The sequence below is a fragment of the Cyanistes caeruleus genome, chromosome 14, assembly GCF_971803275.1.
Source record: "Cyanistes caeruleus chromosome 14, bCyaCae1.hap1.1, whole genome shotgun sequence".
NCBI classification, from domain to species: Eukaryota; Metazoa; Chordata; class Aves; order Passeriformes; family Paridae; genus Cyanistes; species Cyanistes caeruleus.
Window position 1 is genome coordinate 15,478,456 of NC_141714.1, and position 18,660 is coordinate 15,497,115.

At 47.5% G+C, this 18,660-nt stretch overlaps 1 protein-coding gene across 3 annotated transcripts; it reads left to right on the forward strand.

The window, feature by feature from the left end:
* Positions 1 to 1,673: 1,673 nt before the first annotated feature.
* LPAR4 (lysophosphatidic acid receptor 4) lies at positions 1,674 to 15,372 on the forward strand. Of its 3 annotated transcripts, XM_023925942.2 has the most exons (3): positions 2,931 to 3,233; positions 3,627 to 4,211; positions 13,096 to 15,372. In XM_023925942.2, exon 3 carries the CDS (start codon positions 13,249 to 13,251, stop codon positions 14,293 to 14,295), a length of 1,047 nt encoding a protein of 348 aa, XP_023781710.2. In that variant the 5' UTR covers positions 2,931 to 3,233; positions 3,627 to 4,211; positions 13,096 to 13,248; the 3' UTR covers positions 14,296 to 15,372. The 3 variants fall into 3 exon arrangements, with proteins under 3 accessions (XP_023781709.2, XP_023781710.2, XP_086706545.1); XM_023925941.2 differs by lacking the exon at positions 3,627 to 4,211 and having other exon boundaries at positions 1,674 to 3,233; XM_086850419.1 differs by lacking the exons at positions 2,931 to 3,233; positions 3,627 to 4,211 and adding an exon at positions 9,162 to 9,326.
* The last annotated feature ends 3,288 nt before the right edge of the window (positions 15,373 to 18,660 follow it).

Genomic DNA, 18,660 nt, shown 5'->3' on the forward strand with positions numbered 1-18,660 from the left:
TCATTCCAAGGGGATTTTTGGTTGCTGTCTTATAAGACTTTTCAAGAAAGGTTTCGAATGGAAGCCCTGACAGACCATGGAACATTAGGAATTTCGCAGCGTTAATGAGCTCCTGAAGGGCTGGAGAATCACAGAATTGTGGAGTGGTTTGGGCTGAAGGGAATTAAAACTCACCCAGTTCCACCCCCTGCCATGGGTATAGGGACACCTTCCACTATCCCAGGTTGCTCCAAGCCCTGTCCAACCTGGTTCTGCTCAGGAATTTTCCTTTATAATCTTTTCTTTCCTTTATAATCTTTTCTTTCCTTTATAATCTTTTCCAGCACCAGCCATGGTTTCTGTAAAGTGATGTTTTTTCTCTTTTCCCCCAGGAAAGTGCCACTATTTTGATCTTTTCCTTTAGTTTTCCTGGAGAAAACCCTCAATGAAACACCTCTGTTCAAACACAATTAAACCTGTTGGTTTAATCACCCCAATAATGACCCTTTGTGGTCACCCAGACACTGAACATCGTTCCACAGGAGCTGTGGTCCCAAAGCTGATTCTTTAGAAGTGTGAGACTTTTAGAAGCTGAGAATGGGACAGGATGTTACGAATGCATTGCAGACAGGCAAAAAATTCCAAATACAACAGTTTGAGGCACAAAGGTCTTTTGGGCTCACGGGGGTTCTGCTTTCCCCAGGGTTCCTAAATCACTCAGATGCCACCAAGCCACCCCTGGATGCTCCATTTGTGCCACAGCAGCCTGCTCATGGATTCTATGGATCCAAAACCTTGCAATATTTAAGGTCCAAATGACAAATAGGTTCTGCTGGTGCAGGAAAGAAGAGGAAGGAAAGGAGCAATAAAGGAACAAAGTTAATGCCTTGATCATTTATATTCCAGTGGCCTTCAAATGCCAGCTGGATTTGGGTTCTGCTCTTTGGCTCCTTGGAGGGTTCCTAAGTGCCCTGAAGTAGGAAAATTGGCACAAGAAAGAAATTGACTGAAAATACTCAGCAGGTTTGACAGCAGAAGAATTAAGTGTTAATCACCGGGAAATGCAATATGCTCATTTTCTGGGCAAAATTATCCCATAAATTCAGGTGTTCCTGCCTGGCTGAAATCAATGGGAATTTCTCATCGCAGTTCCAAAGCCGCTCCAGCACTGACACAACCAGAGACAGCCCAAAAATGTCATTTCCATGGGGTTTCTGTGCACGGGCAGCCAATTCTGCACAGAGGGGGTAAAACTTCTGCTCCAAAACATTGTGCCTTCTCAGCAGCCACCCTTTCCAATAAGATAACAGCCCCGTTTCTCTTGTTTTCCAAAATAACTCCAGATTATTGATGTCCTGCCAATGTTTTAACAAGGAGAGTTCACTAAATCCCACCCTGTCCCAAGTCTAGGACGAACACCATGGGATCAGGGTGGGGACACCAAATGGGTTGTGCAGAGATGAAGAGCCCAGGAGTCTGTTCCTTGTTTTTCCATTTTAAAGCAAACACTTTTCTGTAACTGGAACCAAGAAGAGAAGGAGCCTCCTCCTTTATTCGTGTTTGGCAAATAAACCTCTCTTAAGGGCACTGTGTTGGAAATGTTTGTACTTTATTTATTTAAAAAAAAAACCAAAACAGAGTGGGTTGATAGCACAACATTTGGCCTATTTATGAGGAGAAGGATAAAGGCATCCACGTATTCCTTTGAGTGTCTTGGAGGGCAGCAGGAATATATTGCTCTGGGGATGTTTTCTTTCTCATCAATATCAAAAAATTTATGTTCAATAGGGAAAAAGTTGGAATTTTAGGGGGTTTTTTTTGTGTGATCTCTACAGGTCAGAGAACAGCACTGTGGCTCAACCTACAGATTGCACTTTCCCAGCTTCTAGTTTTGGCTGTAGCAGAAAAAATGTTCCTCATAAAGGAAAAATACCCTAAACCAAGTGGTGGCTGAATAACCTGCTCACTACAACTTTGGATTTAATGGCAACCACGGATGGATACAAAGCTGGAATCACTGGGGTGGTTTGGAAGGATGAACTCCACAAAGGGCATAAATCCCATTCCCAATCTCCTGTAACATTTTAAGGAGTTTTCTACGAGACCTTGAAGTTCCCAACAGCTGAAGACTTTTTGTCAAGAGAGTTCAATTAAACCAGTAACTCCGGAGAGAAAGCAAACATCCCAGCCAGGCACAGCTGCCTGGGTCCCTTCCAGCAGCAGCAAAGTTGGCACAATCACCACATTCTGCCTAAATTCTGTAAGAGGCACAGAAGTTTTGGGTTAAGATTTATTCTCTGTTTAATCCTTAAGGGGCCATCAGCCTCCTCTCTAATGGCTTTGCCCAGCCCAGGCAGTTTTGAAGCTCAGACTCAAGATGTTAATCTGCGAAAACGTTTCAATGAGCTCATCCTAATCTGTGTCAGAACACCCAGCTCCCGACATCCTTCTTTCCCTAAAAAAAAGCTTTCGAATGCCGCGGTGTGGATCAATGGGTTCCCACTGAGAGCTCTCAGCCTCGCATGAGAATGGCTGTGAAAAGCAGCCGCATCTCGCCAGGGATCAGCATTTCCATGCAGCCGCCTGAAAATGCCCACGAGCCACGAAACTGGGTTTCTCTATGAGTTTACTGGTGATACCGGCGGCTTTTCCATCCTGAGCCTCCCGCCAGCCCCACGCTCAGTGACAGCGATGCCTTTGGCCCCACGTTTTTCTGCCTCTGTTTTTCCCAAACAAATAATAAATGGACCTTTGCCCATGGGGAGCAGGAAACATCTGCCCCGCCGCCGCTCTCGCTCCGAATCCTCGCTGCTGTTTTTGTGTTTGGTTGAAGGGAGAGCTCGCAGGGGCTGAGCCCGGGCTGCCCGGAGCTGCTGGGCTGTTACATGAGATGCTCAGGAAGTTATTTGCATGGAGGGGATGGATAAAAGCCCGTGGCAGCCGCCGGCTGCGCTGCAGAGGCGACTCCGCCGCGGTGGCCACCGGCCCAAGGAATTACATCCATCCCAGCTTCACAATGAGTTGTTTACTGGCCTTGCCTGCCTGTGGGAAGAGCCAAGGAGAGCGGAGGAAGAGGAGAGACAAACACAATGCGAGCGAGACGCGTTAGGGGGGAGGCTGGGCTTGAGCAGCAGCCCCGGCATTTCAGCCCCGTGGAAGCAGAGAGGGCTGAAAAGGGAATAAAATGAACCATCCGCCGCCTTGCTGCTGCTGCCAGAAGAGCCTGGTCCCCACCTGAAGGGCTGAGATCGAAGGTAAGAGGGGAAGAGAAGCAGATTTTTAGGCAGAGGGCAGATTCACAGCGCGGCTCCCCGGCAGACACAGCCACGCTTCTCGCCGAGTATTTGTAATTATGGCCCTGGAAAAGGAAAGCTGAGCGCTTTTCCAGCAGGAATCCAGAGCTTTCAGGGCAAGAGCTCAGACTGTTCCAGTCAGCTCCTCTGAGAAGATTTAAAACAAAACAACAACCCCCAGCCTAACAAACAGCGCCTTTCTAAATCTGCCTAGGGAGATATTTGATATTTTATTTTCGCCGCCAACTTTGCAGCTTCCTAATCTTACCCGGCGCTTTCCCGATTCTCAGCTCCCCTCTCTGCTCCTCACTTTTTTTTTTTTTTTTATTTTTTCTTTTTTTTTTTAATTGGAAGGCGAAACAATCCCTGCCGCGGGAAGGAAAACCCGAGTTTTGAGGAGCTTTTCCCTGCTCGTTCCCATCGGGCACGCTCTCCCAGGCTGGGTCCCCCGGCTGATTGCTCGGGAAATCCGCGTTGCTCATTGTCGGGCTGTCCTTAAGCTGCTGATTCCGAACTGGGAGAGGCTCTGGAAGGGAATCCATGGATAGAGCCCCGCGAGAGGGACCCAGCGGAGAGCCGGGGCGGGGCGGGCTCCGGCGCTAATAACACATCCCTGCCCAATGGAAAGCGTTTCCTATGGAGACCCCCAGGAGTTCCCCCTGCCCACAGCCCCTGCCCAGACATTGGGCCCATTCTTGCGTCCCGTTTTCCCAAGACGCGATGGCAGCAGCGCTCGGCAGCCCCGATCCCGCTCGGAACAAAGGCCGGGCAGCTGCCACCCAGCGCGGAGTTTGAGGATGAGCGGCTGAACTTGGACAAAGTGGGATTTTTCCGCGTGGGAATAAGGCGGCTGGTGTCCCAGGGACACAAAGGATCGCTGCGGGCTGTCAGGGAGGGATCCCGTGGAAGCACCGAGCCGTGGGAATGGTGGAGGTCCCGGTAAGTCCCCCCCGCTTCCCGAGGCAGGAAAAGCGGGCGGATTCCGTGGCAGCTCCGGCTGGGGGCTCTGGAAGGCTCGGATGGATGTGGGGGATGAATCCAGCCGGGTCTCGCTGGAGATCAGCGGTGTTTTCCCTGCTCTGGCAACTCCCCTTCCTCCAGCTCCAGCCCTGCCGTGCCTGGGGCTGCTTAAAGGGAGAAAGATGAGCTCCAAGTTTTGGGAAAGTGATTCCCGTGTGAGCTGCTCCTCCAGATTGCATGGAAATGGTTCTAATCCCACCCGAATTCTCCGTTCCCATCGAGATTCTCGCCGTGGCACTGCAGGTGACAAGTTTAGGAGTTTTCCGTCCTGTTGTTTGTTGTGTGTTTGTGAAAAAGATCCCTTGGTTACAGCTTTCTTTTGTACTTGAAGTCAGTGTCACAAGGACGCTTTAGGCTTCAAATGGGTTGGATGGAAATGTGGCATTCACTTTAGTTTAATGGAGGGCTGGTTCTCACAAACCTTACCAAAAAAATTAGGAATTAAGTTATAAATATTATACTGAAAACCTTAAAATATTGATTTATCACTTCGGCTAAAATCTACTCCTTTCAAACTGCAAAAGTCAATGAGAAAAATCCACAGACAGCTCTGAAAAAAACGGGTGTCTGAAGTAAAACGAACCATGAACAACATAATTTAAAGATTTGTCTGTTTGGAAGAGAGAGGATTTTACACAATAAAAGCACATGGCAGAAAAATTTGCAGGAAAAGTTTGGAGGTTTTAATGACATTCCCAAATCATTGTTTGAGAGGAGACAATTGTGTGTGGTTTTTGTATTGCTGCCCTATAGGGACAGAACAGTCAAATCCAGAGGATGGGAAGTGCAAAGTTCACAGCTCGGTGATAAGGACATTCCCCCCTTGTAGTACTTTTCCATCTTCTTGCCCTTAGGAGCATTCCCTAGAAACAAAACAGGCAGGAAACCTTGGTTCTTTGGGGAGTTCAAAGCCTCTGCATTTTAAAATAAAGTCCTGAAACATATAGGAGGGAGGAAGGAGATGGGAGAGGAGGCTGAACAAACATTTCACTGGAATCCTTTGAGGCTAAAAATGAGAATCCTCCTCAACTGATGAAAATCAATGTCTTCCAAACTCTGGGCTCAGGAGCTCAGCTCCACACGGACAAACACAACAAAGTGTGAATCCCAGTTCCCCACTCACCTCCATTTAGGGCATTGCAATGAGGCACAGAACTGCAGAGCTGCACCTGGGGATGCTGAGGAGCAGGGATGGAAAGGTCCCCTGGGCAGGGAGAGGATGCTCTCCCAGCTGGGAGATGGATCAGTCCTCTTGGCTGGAGCACAAGAGCAGGAATTAAAGCAGTTTTATCCAGTCCTGGGGACAGGGTGCACCGCTGGAGGGGACGTGGCAAAGCAATTTGGGATCCTGTCACTGTGGCACTTGGAGCCATCTGAAGGGATGCCATGTCCATGATCCATCCGTGCCAGCTGCCCCTCGCCCTGCTTGGAGCGTATTTGGGATTTGGGGCTCTATTTCCCAATCTCTGAGCGTTACTGGTCAGGGCTGTGTGGCTCAAACGGAGTTCCCAGTGCTCCAGGACCCCAAAGGAGCCGGCAGGGAGCTGTCCCCACGGGCTGGGCTGGGTGGGGATGGCTCCTGGAGCACCCAGCCACCTTCAGCGGGTCTTTCCAGGTCAAGCGTGCGTGCAGAGCCTCACTCCGCTCCTCCACACTAAATTGCTCCTCCTCCCTAAATAAGGATCCGATTTAGTCCCGGGGAAGGGGAGCCACCGCTTTCCACAGAAGGGAAATTCTCTCCCTGAAAAGAGGAGCTCTTTATTCCCAGAGCAGACAGTGGCTCTGCAAGGCTTCCTCCTGCACCAGCTCCCACTTCAGCCCCATAAAAGGGGTAAAGATCCACCCTGCTCCGGAGCCAGACCAGCCTGAGCTGACCCTGGCTGCAGGAAAATTTGCTGGATTATTTGTAATGGGTTTGGTTGGTAGAAAAAGGAAGATCTCTTTATCCTGGCAAGTGAAATGAAGGGACATTCATCAGTCCCTGAGACAAAGGTGTGTTCTGGCAGCAGAGCAGATCCTTTCTCTGCTCAAAACATGAGCTCATCAGGCTGTGAGACCCTGTGATGCTCTAAACACACAGCCACAACAGACCTCTTCTTTTTCTCTGATAGAATCCCCATTTTCCTTTCTTGAACCTGCAGACAACTCACCTTCTTCCTCCCCAGCATGTGTTTTACAGATGGATATAACCATATTTAGCAGGAAAAGCAGCATCCAGCCCTTGCACGATGCCAAAATGTCATTGCCCTCATCTCATCATTAGAAATCAAATTTCTGAGAAGCTTCACTGCAGAAGCATTGCTGGCTGAGATCGGATATTTCTGCGTTGTGGAGTAATTTCTTAGTTATTTTAACTTTACAGTTATTTTAACTTAGTTATTTTAACTTTACAGGAAAAAGCCAGGTTGGACAAGGCTTAGGGGTGGAAGGTGTCTCTGCCCATGGCAGGGATTGAACAGGATGAGCTTTAAGTTCCCTTCCAACCCAAACCATCCTGGGATTCTACAGTCCTCAAAATTTCCCCTTTTCCCCTCAGGATAAAGCCATTTAAGAGAATAATATTAGATCAAGCCCCTGCAGTAAATAAATGGAAGGCACAGATCCCTCAAGGACCCGAAGGAATCCAGGCAGCCCCTGCAGCCAGGCCACCTTGCCCAGGTGAAATTGGTGTTTGTGCTGCTGTGCTGGTGCAAGGCAAGGGAAAAAACAGTGTGATTTCTGGATAATCCGAGGAGAAAGCTCAGCTCTCCCGTTTCAGCAAAGGGAATTCAGAGGATCCAGCCCAGCAGGGTGAGGATGGGGTGACAGGAGGGCTCCACGTGGCTCAGAGGAGCTGAGGAAAGGCAACAAGGAGCCAAAAAAGCCATGGAATGGCCAAGGAACCACGGGAAATTGTGTCAGGGAAAGCGAAGAAAGGCAGCTTGTTGGGCAGGCTGCTGACTGGGAACCTTTTGGAGCTGTGAGCAAATAAACCCAGGCCTGTTGTTGGAGTCCCCAGTGGCTCAGGGAAACAGGAGTCTCTTATTTTTTTATGTTGTTTTTTTTTCTTAGCCACACTTTGTAATGAACCAGAGCTACATCAAGGACGCAGCAACCTCTACCGCAAACATTATTCCTGGGTGAAATCAACTTTGCTTTTCAGCACTTCATCAGCTTTTCTTTGCATCTAAACCTTCTCTATTGAATCCAGCACTGCCATTACCCAGCAATTCCCCCTCGGTGCCAGTCCTGGGGCTCCAAACAAGCAGCATTCCCGCACCCAAGGCCGAGCAAAAAGCCGCTCTTACAAGTGTTAAATAATGCAAACTTCGCCCAGAAGTTTGGGGTGAATTCCATGGTTTCCTGGCTGCGGCCCAGCCCCTCTGGAGGCTGCTGGGGATGGGGAAAAGCAGAGCACGCCAAGGGTTAAAGGGTGATGTAAATGGAGAGAGACATTCTCAGTGCAAACAAAAGGAGAGTCATGCCCTGAGGATCAGTGGCTGAATATGGGGTAAGGCAGTTCGCGATTCTCTTCTGAAGGAAACATTTTAATTAGCTCAATCCAAAACAGATATAGCCCAGAGAAGGCACCACGAGCAGGAAATGCTTTGTAAGTCTCAGAGGACAGTGAGGAGACAACGGCGATGCTGAGCAATTAAAAACACAGGAAAAAAAAGGGGGGGAAAAAGGAGAGCGCCTTTAGGATTCGGGCTGAGCGGCTCAGGTTTCCTTCCCTGCTCCATCCTGGAGAAGAATTCCTTTGGGTCCTTCGTGCACGACAGAAAGGAGCTGCTGAACTTGGAGGGGTCCCCAGGAGCCAAAGGCAGCTCAGGGCAGGGGACAGGAGCTCCCACCTCACCCAGAGCATCCCTGCTCCTGGCCGGGGAGAGGCGATGCCTCCTCAAGCTGCCCCATCTTTGGGGTTTTTTTGTCTCACAGAGGGTTTGAAAGCTGCCAAAGCCGAGTGAAGGGAGGAACTCCCGGCCCCACCTTCCCGCAGGTACAGAGGCGATGTCGCACCCGCAGCAAGGGCCGGGGAGTGTCAGCTCCGGTGGCACTGAGCACAATAAGTGTCAAAGCCATGAATAAGAGCCTTCCTGCCCTGTTTTTTAGGCTAATCACCCGCAAACGTCCCCTTTCCCCGGCATACCGGCCGGGCATTCACTCCGATAAACTGGGAAAGAATGGCCCTTTGAAGCTCCACAAACCTCCACGGACTTCAAAGTCCCACTCCTGTCTGCTCCTTTCCCACTGTTCTCCGATACATCACTTAGGATTAGGAAATGAAAGAGATTAAAGCGTTTCTCCTTCCCAGCGCTTCGGATCGTCAATGGAGCTTTGTTTACAGGCAGCTGCTCCGCTTCCCACCCTCTAATCCCAGCCTTTCCTTGCTCCTACAGCACACGAGGTTATTGGGAATGTGCGAGGAGCTCCGGGGAGGATGGAGCACTCACAGACACTCAGCCAACCCCAAAACTGCTAGCCCAAGCCATTTCCCATCCCTACACCTTTCTCTGGAGAAGGCAGATCCAGCATCACTTATTCCAGCTGCTCCAGCTTTCCATAAACCCACACTGCTGGCACTGGGGAAACAGAGGCAGCATCAGCTCCTGTCCTGGCAGTCTCCAAGAGGGAAAAATCAAACACCAGATTGCCCCAAACTGGAGGTTTGTCCTTAAAGCTGTTGCCAGTTCACACTCTCAGAGTTGCCTGTGACCAAAACCAGCTTTTACTGAAAAAAGAAAGTAGAAGTAAGAGAAAATTCCATTGCAGGAATGGAGATATTTAGTATTTCAGGTAGAAAAAGTGGATTTTTAATTTTTTTTTTTTTTTAATGATTTGGATTTTATCTATTCAAACAATTGCAGTTTAATCTTATTTTATCTATAGTCACCGGTCTGGAAGAACCCAAGTCCTACAGATTTACACAGAATTATCATCTCTGCGAAAATCTGCCAAAACCCCAAACATCTCCCCACACAAACCCCTTATTTGAGCCTTCTGCCGAATTAAAGGGGAACAAAGGAAGGAAATAAACCCCAAGAAGTTGCAGAGGTGAGTTAGTTGTAAAGCTGTAACCCTGGGCTCCGCTGTGGAGTAAGTTACACATCCCACAGGTGTTGTAGCAATGGGGTGAGGAGCAGGGAGCTGCAAACCCTGGAGTGAATGGAATTTTTGCCAGGAGAAGGCAGAAATAAAGCTCTTGCTGTGCCCTAGGAAAATCCCTATTTATTTCCAAGGTCGAGGGCTCAGACCCCATCAAAACACAAGGCCTGGTGCCACAACCCAGAGAAACTTCCCCAAAGCCCAGTGTCCCACAGGTTTTGGCTTCTCTACCTATAAACCTTTGTTTCTCAAGATTTAAGAGACAACCTGAGTACACACCATGATAATCCAGCGAAGATCCTTCAGCTTTGGGAGGTTTTCCCACCAGGGCTGTGCCAGACCTCCCAAACCCAGAGTTCAGTTGTTCAGATGAACACACAGGGCTGTCCTTCACATCCAGACTGATAAAGTTCCACTCACCTGACATCTCACACGACTAAAAGAAAATGTGATGATGCCAAAAATGCCAGCCCCAAACTTCACGCTGGTTTTTCTGACCTCAGTTTGCTGCACATGTGGAGAAGGGGATTGGTGTGGGGCAGGAAGAATGGGGCTGGTTTTAAGTTTGTTTTTTTCCCTGCAGTAATTCCTGTTCTAACAAACAGCTGCTCTGGATGGAGCTGCAGTCTGGCAGTTTGGAGGTGTCTTGGGGCGCTGGGAGGAGGAAATACAGGAATTGTAAACAGGATACTTAGGCACCATAGGAAGTAACACCAAGTTTTCCTCTCTTTTCAGTCTATGGAGGATGGGATTTTTCTACTATAAAAGAGCAAAGCCTGGAGCAGCTCTGCTGAATCTCACTCTGAATTATTGAAATGGGTTTTTGTGAGGGATGGCTGCTGGAGATTTGCTGGTAGCATCCCTGCTAGGAGAGAGAATATTCTGAATTTTCTCACAACTAAACAGGTTTATTCCATTACATTCCTCCCCTCTTGGACTGACCCCCCATTTAAATACAGGATTTAAAGCTTTGCCCTGCCTGAAATACAGAGAAAACTACTTTCTCATCCTCTATTTACTTACCTTTTAAAAATATTTTGTTTCACTTTTTCCCAGCAAGGTGAGAGCAGTGGTGACTGTGATGTCCATGAAGAGCATCCCACTGCTTTCATCCATAGTGCAAAAGAAGGAAAGGGAATTTTTACACTCGGAAAACTCAATCTGTGGACTCATCCTACAGAATTTAAAGCACATGGCTGGGTTTCAAAGCCACTTGTCAGCTTGTTTAAACACCTCAGGGTTCCATAGGTAAACAAGCCAGGCTGTATTTTAAAGCCCATAAGTTAACTAGACAATTGCTGGCAGGCAATTCCCAGAGATTAGACGCTGGATAAAACGGGATTTGACCTTGGGCTGTCTGGAGCAGAGCAGGGAGAAAAGAGTCAGGTGATGGAGCACCTTTTTTATTATGTGAGGAGTATCTGGGTCAGGCTGCTGGCAACGAGCACTTGCTCAGGAGCAAAGGTGAGAGTTCCAAAGGCACCTTTCAAACCTGAGTCTTGAGGAGCTGCCAAAATCCAGGCCGGGTTGGAAAGTGAGGTTTCCACTGGGCTCCCAGGCTGGGTGAGGTTTCAGAGTGCACCCAATCCCTCTGAGACCTCCCCAGCAGGACCCAGAGTGCAGCCTGGAGCAGGAAAGTGTGGCACACCTGGGGTTCACAGCCCCAGGGAATCACATTCCAGCATCAACACAAACTCCTGATGGGGATAACAGGGAGTGTCTGCACTGGGACAGAGCTCCAAGCCAAGCATTTAATGCTTTAGGCTGAGAGTTAAGCCAAGGCTCAGCTAGTCCTGTTGGAGCTCATGTGAGCATTCCAGTCCAAACCAGGCAAGACCTTTCCTTTTTTCCTTCCACCACAGATCCGAAGAGAGTTCCAATCCCACATTTGAGATTTTACTCCTGTCCTTCTCATAAATTTAAATATTTGATATAGTTTTTTTTAGCTTGTTTTCCAATAAAGCTCATTTAACCACGATTTTAGTGGGAAAAACCTCCACAGGAGAGACCTCCAAGATCCAATTCATCTTTTTGGATGTCCAAAGGATGACATCATCTGGGAAGGGAGATTTGGGCATCCTCCTTTCCTGCTACTTTGCCAGGTGCAAAGGTGAGGTGCTGCCTGCTCCCAGGGTCACAGCAGCAGTTTTTGGGAAGTCTGTGGTTCCCCAGGCATTCCCAGGTGAGGAAATTTCCCTTTTTACCTGGGCAAAGCCGTGGCTATTCCAGCTTTCCCAACCCTTGCCATTTTACCAGCAATGCTGACAGCTTGCATGCGAGAACTCCCAGGAGGAAAACATACAGAAAACATCTGATTTTGATCATTTGCATCCCAAATTGTCTCGAACCCATGCTTTGTTTTCCATTTTATTTGTTTATATGTTGCCATCACAACCTTTAACACCACTCAGTGACAGGTTTGGAGCTGAAACTCCTCTGTCAGGGGATCACTCTGGAAAGGATCCCACTCTTCACAAGGGTTTCACCTCCAAATTACTCCCAGTTGTAACTCCTAAATTTCTTAGATGACAAGAAGATTCCAAACTAGTTCATATTTGGTTGGCTGGAATTTGTAAGGAAAAGGTCTTTCCCTTCATGACCCAACTTTGCTCCACATTTCTGAGAAGTGCTGAGCTCATGATCCAACTCACAAACCCTCCTTGCTCCAATGAGGAGACTTTCCAAGGGATTATTCTCACAGGCATTAAAAATATTTAAAATAGCCAGGAGGGATGATGTGGGGAGTTGAGGAAGCACCTATGTCCAAGTAAAAATATGCTCACTTCAACTCTACACGTCTCCAAAGCTTGTTGAGTTGGGACAAAGTCCTACAAGAGTGTAGTCCATGAGATTTCCCAAATTTCACATTCCAAACCCCGACAAAGAGTAGGAATGAAAAGCAGCTGTTGGTCCAGCTTGGAGGAATCTTTCTCAGGAAAGTTTTACACTTGCGAAAAATATTCCTTTTGGAAGTAATACCATATTTGCAGACATTTTTAAGCAGGGAGAAAAAAGCAAACATGGTTTTGGGAAGTGTTTTTGATAAATATTTCTGAGGTACAACAGTTTTCCACTTTGGAAAACATGTGTAAGGATGCTCCTATTTTCAATTAGAAAAAAAGGCAAAGCAGCTCCTCATTATCATGGATTTTGGTTTTGTTGGGTTTTTTTTGGTTTTTTTTTACATTAAAAAAAGTTGAAAATCCATAGAACTTGCCTTTGTGCACAGTTTTAAGCAAACACTATAATTTTCAGCTATTCTTCTGTTACAGGTTTAGGGGAAAAATTCAGATTTTTTTCTGTTACATTTCTTTCCAAATGTACCGAGCCAATTCCATCCCAGATTTTAAAGAAAAACCTTTCCAAGGGGGAAGCTGGAATTATCATGGAATGGTTTGGGTTGGAAGGGACCTTAAAACCCCTCTTGTTCCAACCCCTGCCATGGGACAGGGACATCTTCCACAGACTGGGTTGCTCAGAACTATCACTCTCCTTCAAACACAAGGATGAGGGAGTGATGAAAGGAAAGGCCAAATTCACTAAATTCCATCTTCAACTGTGAAAAACACCAATAATAGTGGAATTTTTAAAGTCTTGCTTGAAAACTAGTTCCTGCTCTTGTTAGCACATCCATTAATTTGGGAATTCCTCTTGCACAGCCGCTTTGGGGGACTGGTTCAAGACTGATGGCATTTCTCTCTGTCTCTCTCTCCTTTAGGATGAAAAGATCCGTGAGGGAGATGCGGTAGGAAGGAGTCCAGCCACCTCCCTGGAATGTGTTCCTTTGGGAAGGGACGAGCTCCCTGCCTTATTTTATGGATGTCACTGAAGTAGACTTTGAAGGCCTTTGGAAGCCCATCCCAGACTTGGCATGGGAAACCACAGCAACAACCATACCTGCCTGACAGATGATTCCTTCAAGTACAACCTGTACGGGGCCGTGTACAGCGTGGTCTTCATCCTCGGCTTGATCACAAACTGCGCCTCCCTCTTCGTTTTCCTCTTCCGGATGAAGATGCGGAGCGAGACGGCCATTTTCATGACCAACCTGGCGGTTTCAGACTTGCTTTTTGTCTTCACTTTGCCCTTCAAGATTTTTTACAACTTCAACAGGCACTGGCCCTTTGGGGACTCCCTGTGCAAGATCTCGGGCACGGCGTTCCTCACCAACATTTACGGGAGCATGTTGTTCCTCACCTGCATCAGCGTGGATCGCTTCCTGGCCATCGTGTATCCCTTCCGCTCCCGCACCATCCGCACCAGGAGGAATTCCGCCATCGTCTGCGCCGGCGTTTGGATCCTGGTCCTCAGCGGCGGAATTTCGGCCTCGCTGTTCTCCACGACCAACGTGTCCAACACCAGCACCACCTGTTTCGAAGGGTTCTCCAAAAGGATCTGGAAAACCTACCTGTCCAAGATCACCATATTTATTGAGGTGGTGGGATTCATCATCCCTCTGCTGCTCAACCTCACGTGCTCCTCACTGGTCCTCCGGACTTTACGGAAGCCGGCCACCCTGTCCCAGATTGGGACCAACAAGGAGAAAGTGCTGAAGATGATCATCGTGCACGTGGCCATTTTCGTCGTGTGCTTTGTCCCCTACAACTCCATCCTGTTCCTGTACGCGCTCGTGCGCTCCCAGGCCATCGCCAACTGCTCCCTGGAGAGGTTTGCCAGGACCATGTATCCCATCACGTTGTGCATCGCCACCCTCAACTGCTGCTTCGACCCCTTCATCTACTACTTCACCTCCGAGTCCTTCCAGAAGTCCTTCAACATCAAAACCCAGATCAAGATGGATTCTCTTTTCAAGACAGAGATGCCGCTCACAAAGACGGCGCTACCAGCGCCGCAAGATGAGGTCAGTGACCAGGCCATCACCAACGGAGGAGATCCCACATCTGAATCCCATTTCTAGGGAGATGTTTACACAGGGAGTTATCCCCCATTAACTCCTGATTAGCACCACGTGGCAAAGAGCAGTTCCAGAAAACGGGGGTTCACACGTGGGGTTAACGAAGAAAAGCTGCTGGGGACGACAGATCCTCGCACTGGGATGGTCCCGTCACATTCCGCAGGTGAACACGAAGGATGAAAACCCCAATGGATCTCCCTTGGGAGATTATGGATAGGCTACAACACATGCATCAACTCAGGAGGGAACAGAACAGCTTCTTTAGCCAGGAGATGCCAACATTTGGCATTTCTCCCCCTCAGCAGTTGACATGGGACCAGTTGGGAAACTAGAAAATTTCATTTCCTTAGAGATTCCTGCCAATGTTTCCTTCTGGAGGTGCATCCTCATCCTCATATGTTAACTCAGTAACTTCCCACAATATGTATGTTTGCTTACAAAGGCATAATAAAAGCTTGTGGCTTTTCCTTACTCCACTGCCAGAGTGTAGAGCCTGGTTATCCTACAGACTGGAATTTACAGAGAGGTTTGAAGTGTAAATAATTGTTTAGCAATTAGGCAAAAGAGTTGCTTGGTGACAGAAAAGATAATAAGAAAAAAAAAAGAGAATTATTACTACAGTTTTGAAATATGAAGTTTCATTTTTATCAGATTAAGCTGTCATTTAATTTATTTGATTGTTTTTCATGCCACATCTGGGGAGGAGTAAAGACCTCATTAATGATCTTTTGCACCTGGGCTTTTATATCCCAGGGGATTTTATGACTATTTCTGGGAAGGGCTGGACTGTAAAGTCAGCTGGAGAAGGGCCTGAAACCCCAGAGTTTTTCCAAGGGCAAAGCTCCCATACAGAAGCTGAAGGCCCTGGAGTGCTGATCCCACTGAAATATGGACAAGTGGTGTCAGAGCACCCAATCAAGGCATGGTCTGTGATTGTTTAATGGGTTTTTAGCGCCTCAAAGTAACTCAAAAAACAATTTGCTGCACTCTTTGCTTAGCTGGTTACAGCAATATTGTCTTGTTTTCCAATTAATTTATTACCTTTCCTTTTATAAATTACAGAAATATATGGAAAATTAATTATTTGTATGTGTTGCATTTTACCACCTGGTTCCTTTCTCCTGCTCTTGGCTTGTGTTTGAAGCTCTATAGCCCTTCCTAGGCTGGTTCATTCTCAAGTGTAAGACACAGAAATGAGGAGAACAATTTAATTTGAAAAAATATAAAGTTACAACTTGTTAGCTCAGCAATCTACATTACCATGGTAAAGCTACTTCTAGGACTATATTGCCAAAAAAAGAGACAAATTATAAATTGAACAGATGTTTTCCACTTAACTCTATTTTAAGTCTCTCTGATGAAGCCTCGTGAGATACGAGAGCAACACCTCAAATGTGATCATTTAAAGCAACAGAGGTTTAAGTGTGAGAAGAATTCAGCTGTAAAATGTTAATGCTTCCAAGGGAATATTTATTTAGCACTGTATTCACTTTGAATAAAGAAGTCAGTGGCTAACCAAGGTTGAGAGACCCCAAAAATGATTCTATTTCAGCCCTAAAATGTCACTTATTGGAGAAAAGCATATGATCAACTCATTATACACAGAGAGCGTGAGAGCAGCCAAAATATTCAATTTCAGCTCTGTGTTACGGCAATCTTTACTGGAAATTTGCACACAGGACTGGCCTGGGAGGCTTTTCTGTAGATTAAACTCTCAGACAACTGCGCTTTGGAGCAGAAAAATGTGAAAACAGGGAGAGATCATTGGAAAAAGTTGGTGGAATGAGGTCAGTGTAGGACAAGGGACAGGCGCTGACAGGGAATTTGTCAGCAGCTGGGAGAGTTTTACCTCCAGCCCCAGGGATGAGCTGGGCTTTAGGAAGGAGCAATATTTGCCATTTTACCAGAGGTGGTTTCAGGCAGTGCTCTGTCCCTTTTCCTGCTGGACCTAAACTCTTCACAGGGAATTTGCAAATCCATATTTCCTTTGGCTGATCAGCCCGTCTCGACCCTTGCCGTGAAATGTGTGTATTTCAGAGAAGCTGTTCCCGTAACTTCAGATCAAAAGGCAAAGTGAGGGTTTTGCCAGGCTTCCCTACAGGCAGAGTTCTCCCCATGGAGCAAATCCTTCATCCCAGGGCAGAGAGGAGGGTTGGGGAACCATCAGCAGCTCTGACACACCCCAAACTCTGTGAGAAAACCCCATCCTAAAACCTGCCAGGAACTGGACTTAACGAGACACAAGCTGCATTTTTAGGGATGAGAGAGGGAAGGGAAAAAGAGCAGGAAGAATTCACTAACAAACTTCATTTCTAGGGGTGGGAGATGGAGGGAATGAGACTGAGAAAGAGTCACTGAAAAACTGAGGGTGCATTTAAAACCACAGAATATCCCGAGCTGGAAGTCACCCACAAGGATCATCTAAGTCCAACTCCTGGCTCTGCACAGGACAGCCTCAAGAATCCCAACTCTGTGCCTAAAAGCACATCTTCCTGTTTGCAAGGAAAACATCTGGACCATAAGAAAGTGCTCATCTCTGAGGCAAACCCCTGATTAATTCAGATTTACAGAGATGAGAAACCTGTTTACGCTCAGCTTGTTCTCAGCAGACAACATCCAACTGCCAGCTTGGAAATCTTATTTTAAAGCTGCTGGTTTACACTTGCAAAGCAAGAAGAGATTCCAGAGTTTGTGGGGTTTGGGAGTTTTGTGGAACAGGGCTGTTCTCATGGCTGGTGGCTGCAGAATCTCTCATTTCCAGAGTTCTGAGACACCTTCTGCTCTGGATGTGCTCCACAGACCTTCCTCTGGTTAAATCCAAGGGAAGAAAGAAAAACCCAGGCTAGAAACCACTGTCTGGGCTTCTGAAGGAAATGGTAAAAGAGAGGAGAGAAACTGGACAAGCTCCAGGCTCCACATCCATGGCCTGCCTGTAATTCCAGCATAATGGGTGTCTTTTTGGGATCCAAACCAGTGCCAATGCTTACAAATTTCTGTTTGCACTTTTATGGGGCAAGAGCTGTGGTGGATATTCTCACATAAAATGTAATCCTATCATCCTGTGCCAAAATGCCAACTGAAAAGATCCATTATTTTGTAATTTAAGACCTCATAAATTATATGGAGGTCACATGATGACTGACACTCACATCTGCTGGGACAGGTCTTGACTAATCTGCTTTTTTCTAGGTCAGGTACACCGAGTACACACTCCATGGTTTTTGGATAAATAACCAATTATGCATTCAGAGAGAGGAAAAGTCATTTTTCAGATGTCAGCAAAGCCAAACTGGGAGGAGAGGGTGGCAGAAAAGTGGATTTCCAGTTTTTCTGGCTGAGGGGCAGCTGAGTGTTCCTCCCCCCGACACAAGGCTGCTGTCAGCAAAGACAATGCCACAACTTCAAGTTTAAAAACAAGATCAAATTAATTAAAAGTCACTGCCTCTAGCTGAGGCAGGACCCAGAGATCCTAAACAAACATTAATAATGGATTTTCTTGCTCCCAACCCTGTTCCCTTTCCCCAGTCCTCCCACATTCATTCACCAGCTTTGCAGACCATTGCCCAGCTGGAAGAGCTGCAGCTCCAAAGGGCTCCTGAGCCCTCTGCCCTGCCCAAACCCAGCCTGGGGTGCCCACACCTGGTGAAATTCGGTGCCTACAACAGGGAGAATCAGGACTTTGTCCCACAGCCCCAGGGAAGCTCCTCTTGGTGCCACCATGGGTGAAAGGTGCCAAGTCTTATGTAAATCTTGGATAAATCTTGTGAAAATCTCCACCAGCTTTGCACAATCGGTACAAACTACCCAGAGTCACACCTACGAACCACAAGGGCAAGGAGGCAGCACAAATCACGTTTAAAAGTCATGGACTGGCTCTTGGAATGGCCAGAGGAATGGAAAGTTCCTGTGCTGCACATACACATCAGCCAGGCAGGCTTTGCTCCTCCTATCCCTGCTCCCTGCAGGGATCCAGCCTTGAAATCCCTCTAACCCTGGGAAGATTTCTTGGCTTTTCTCCCCAACGTTCTGCATGGATGAGGGAGGGAGGCTCTGCTCCCGACCCAGCAAAAATACACAGATGACCCAGGAGGAATTTCCCTGTTCCAGAGAGATCCAGCACCTCTGATAACCTCCTCAAAAGCTGTGTCCCTTCAGAGCTCCCCCATGGCATTCCCAGTGGGAAGGTTTGCTGTCCACAGGCAGGAAATTGTCCTGTGAAATTGTCCCTTGGTGTGACCTGCTGGCCACAGGGAGCCCTCGGGAGCTCGGGGTAACCCCAAGGCTTTGCTGTGTCCAGAGAGCTCTCGGGGCAGGATTTGGGGACAGGAACTAAGCAGCCCTCAAGCCCCTAAGCAGGTTTTGGTGCTC

Bases quoted from the DNA above. Each gene is read 5' to 3' on its own strand.
- LPAR4 (XM_023925941.2), top strand. From the start codon at position 13,249: ATGGGAAACCACAGCAACAACCATACCTGCCTGACAGATGATTCCTTC.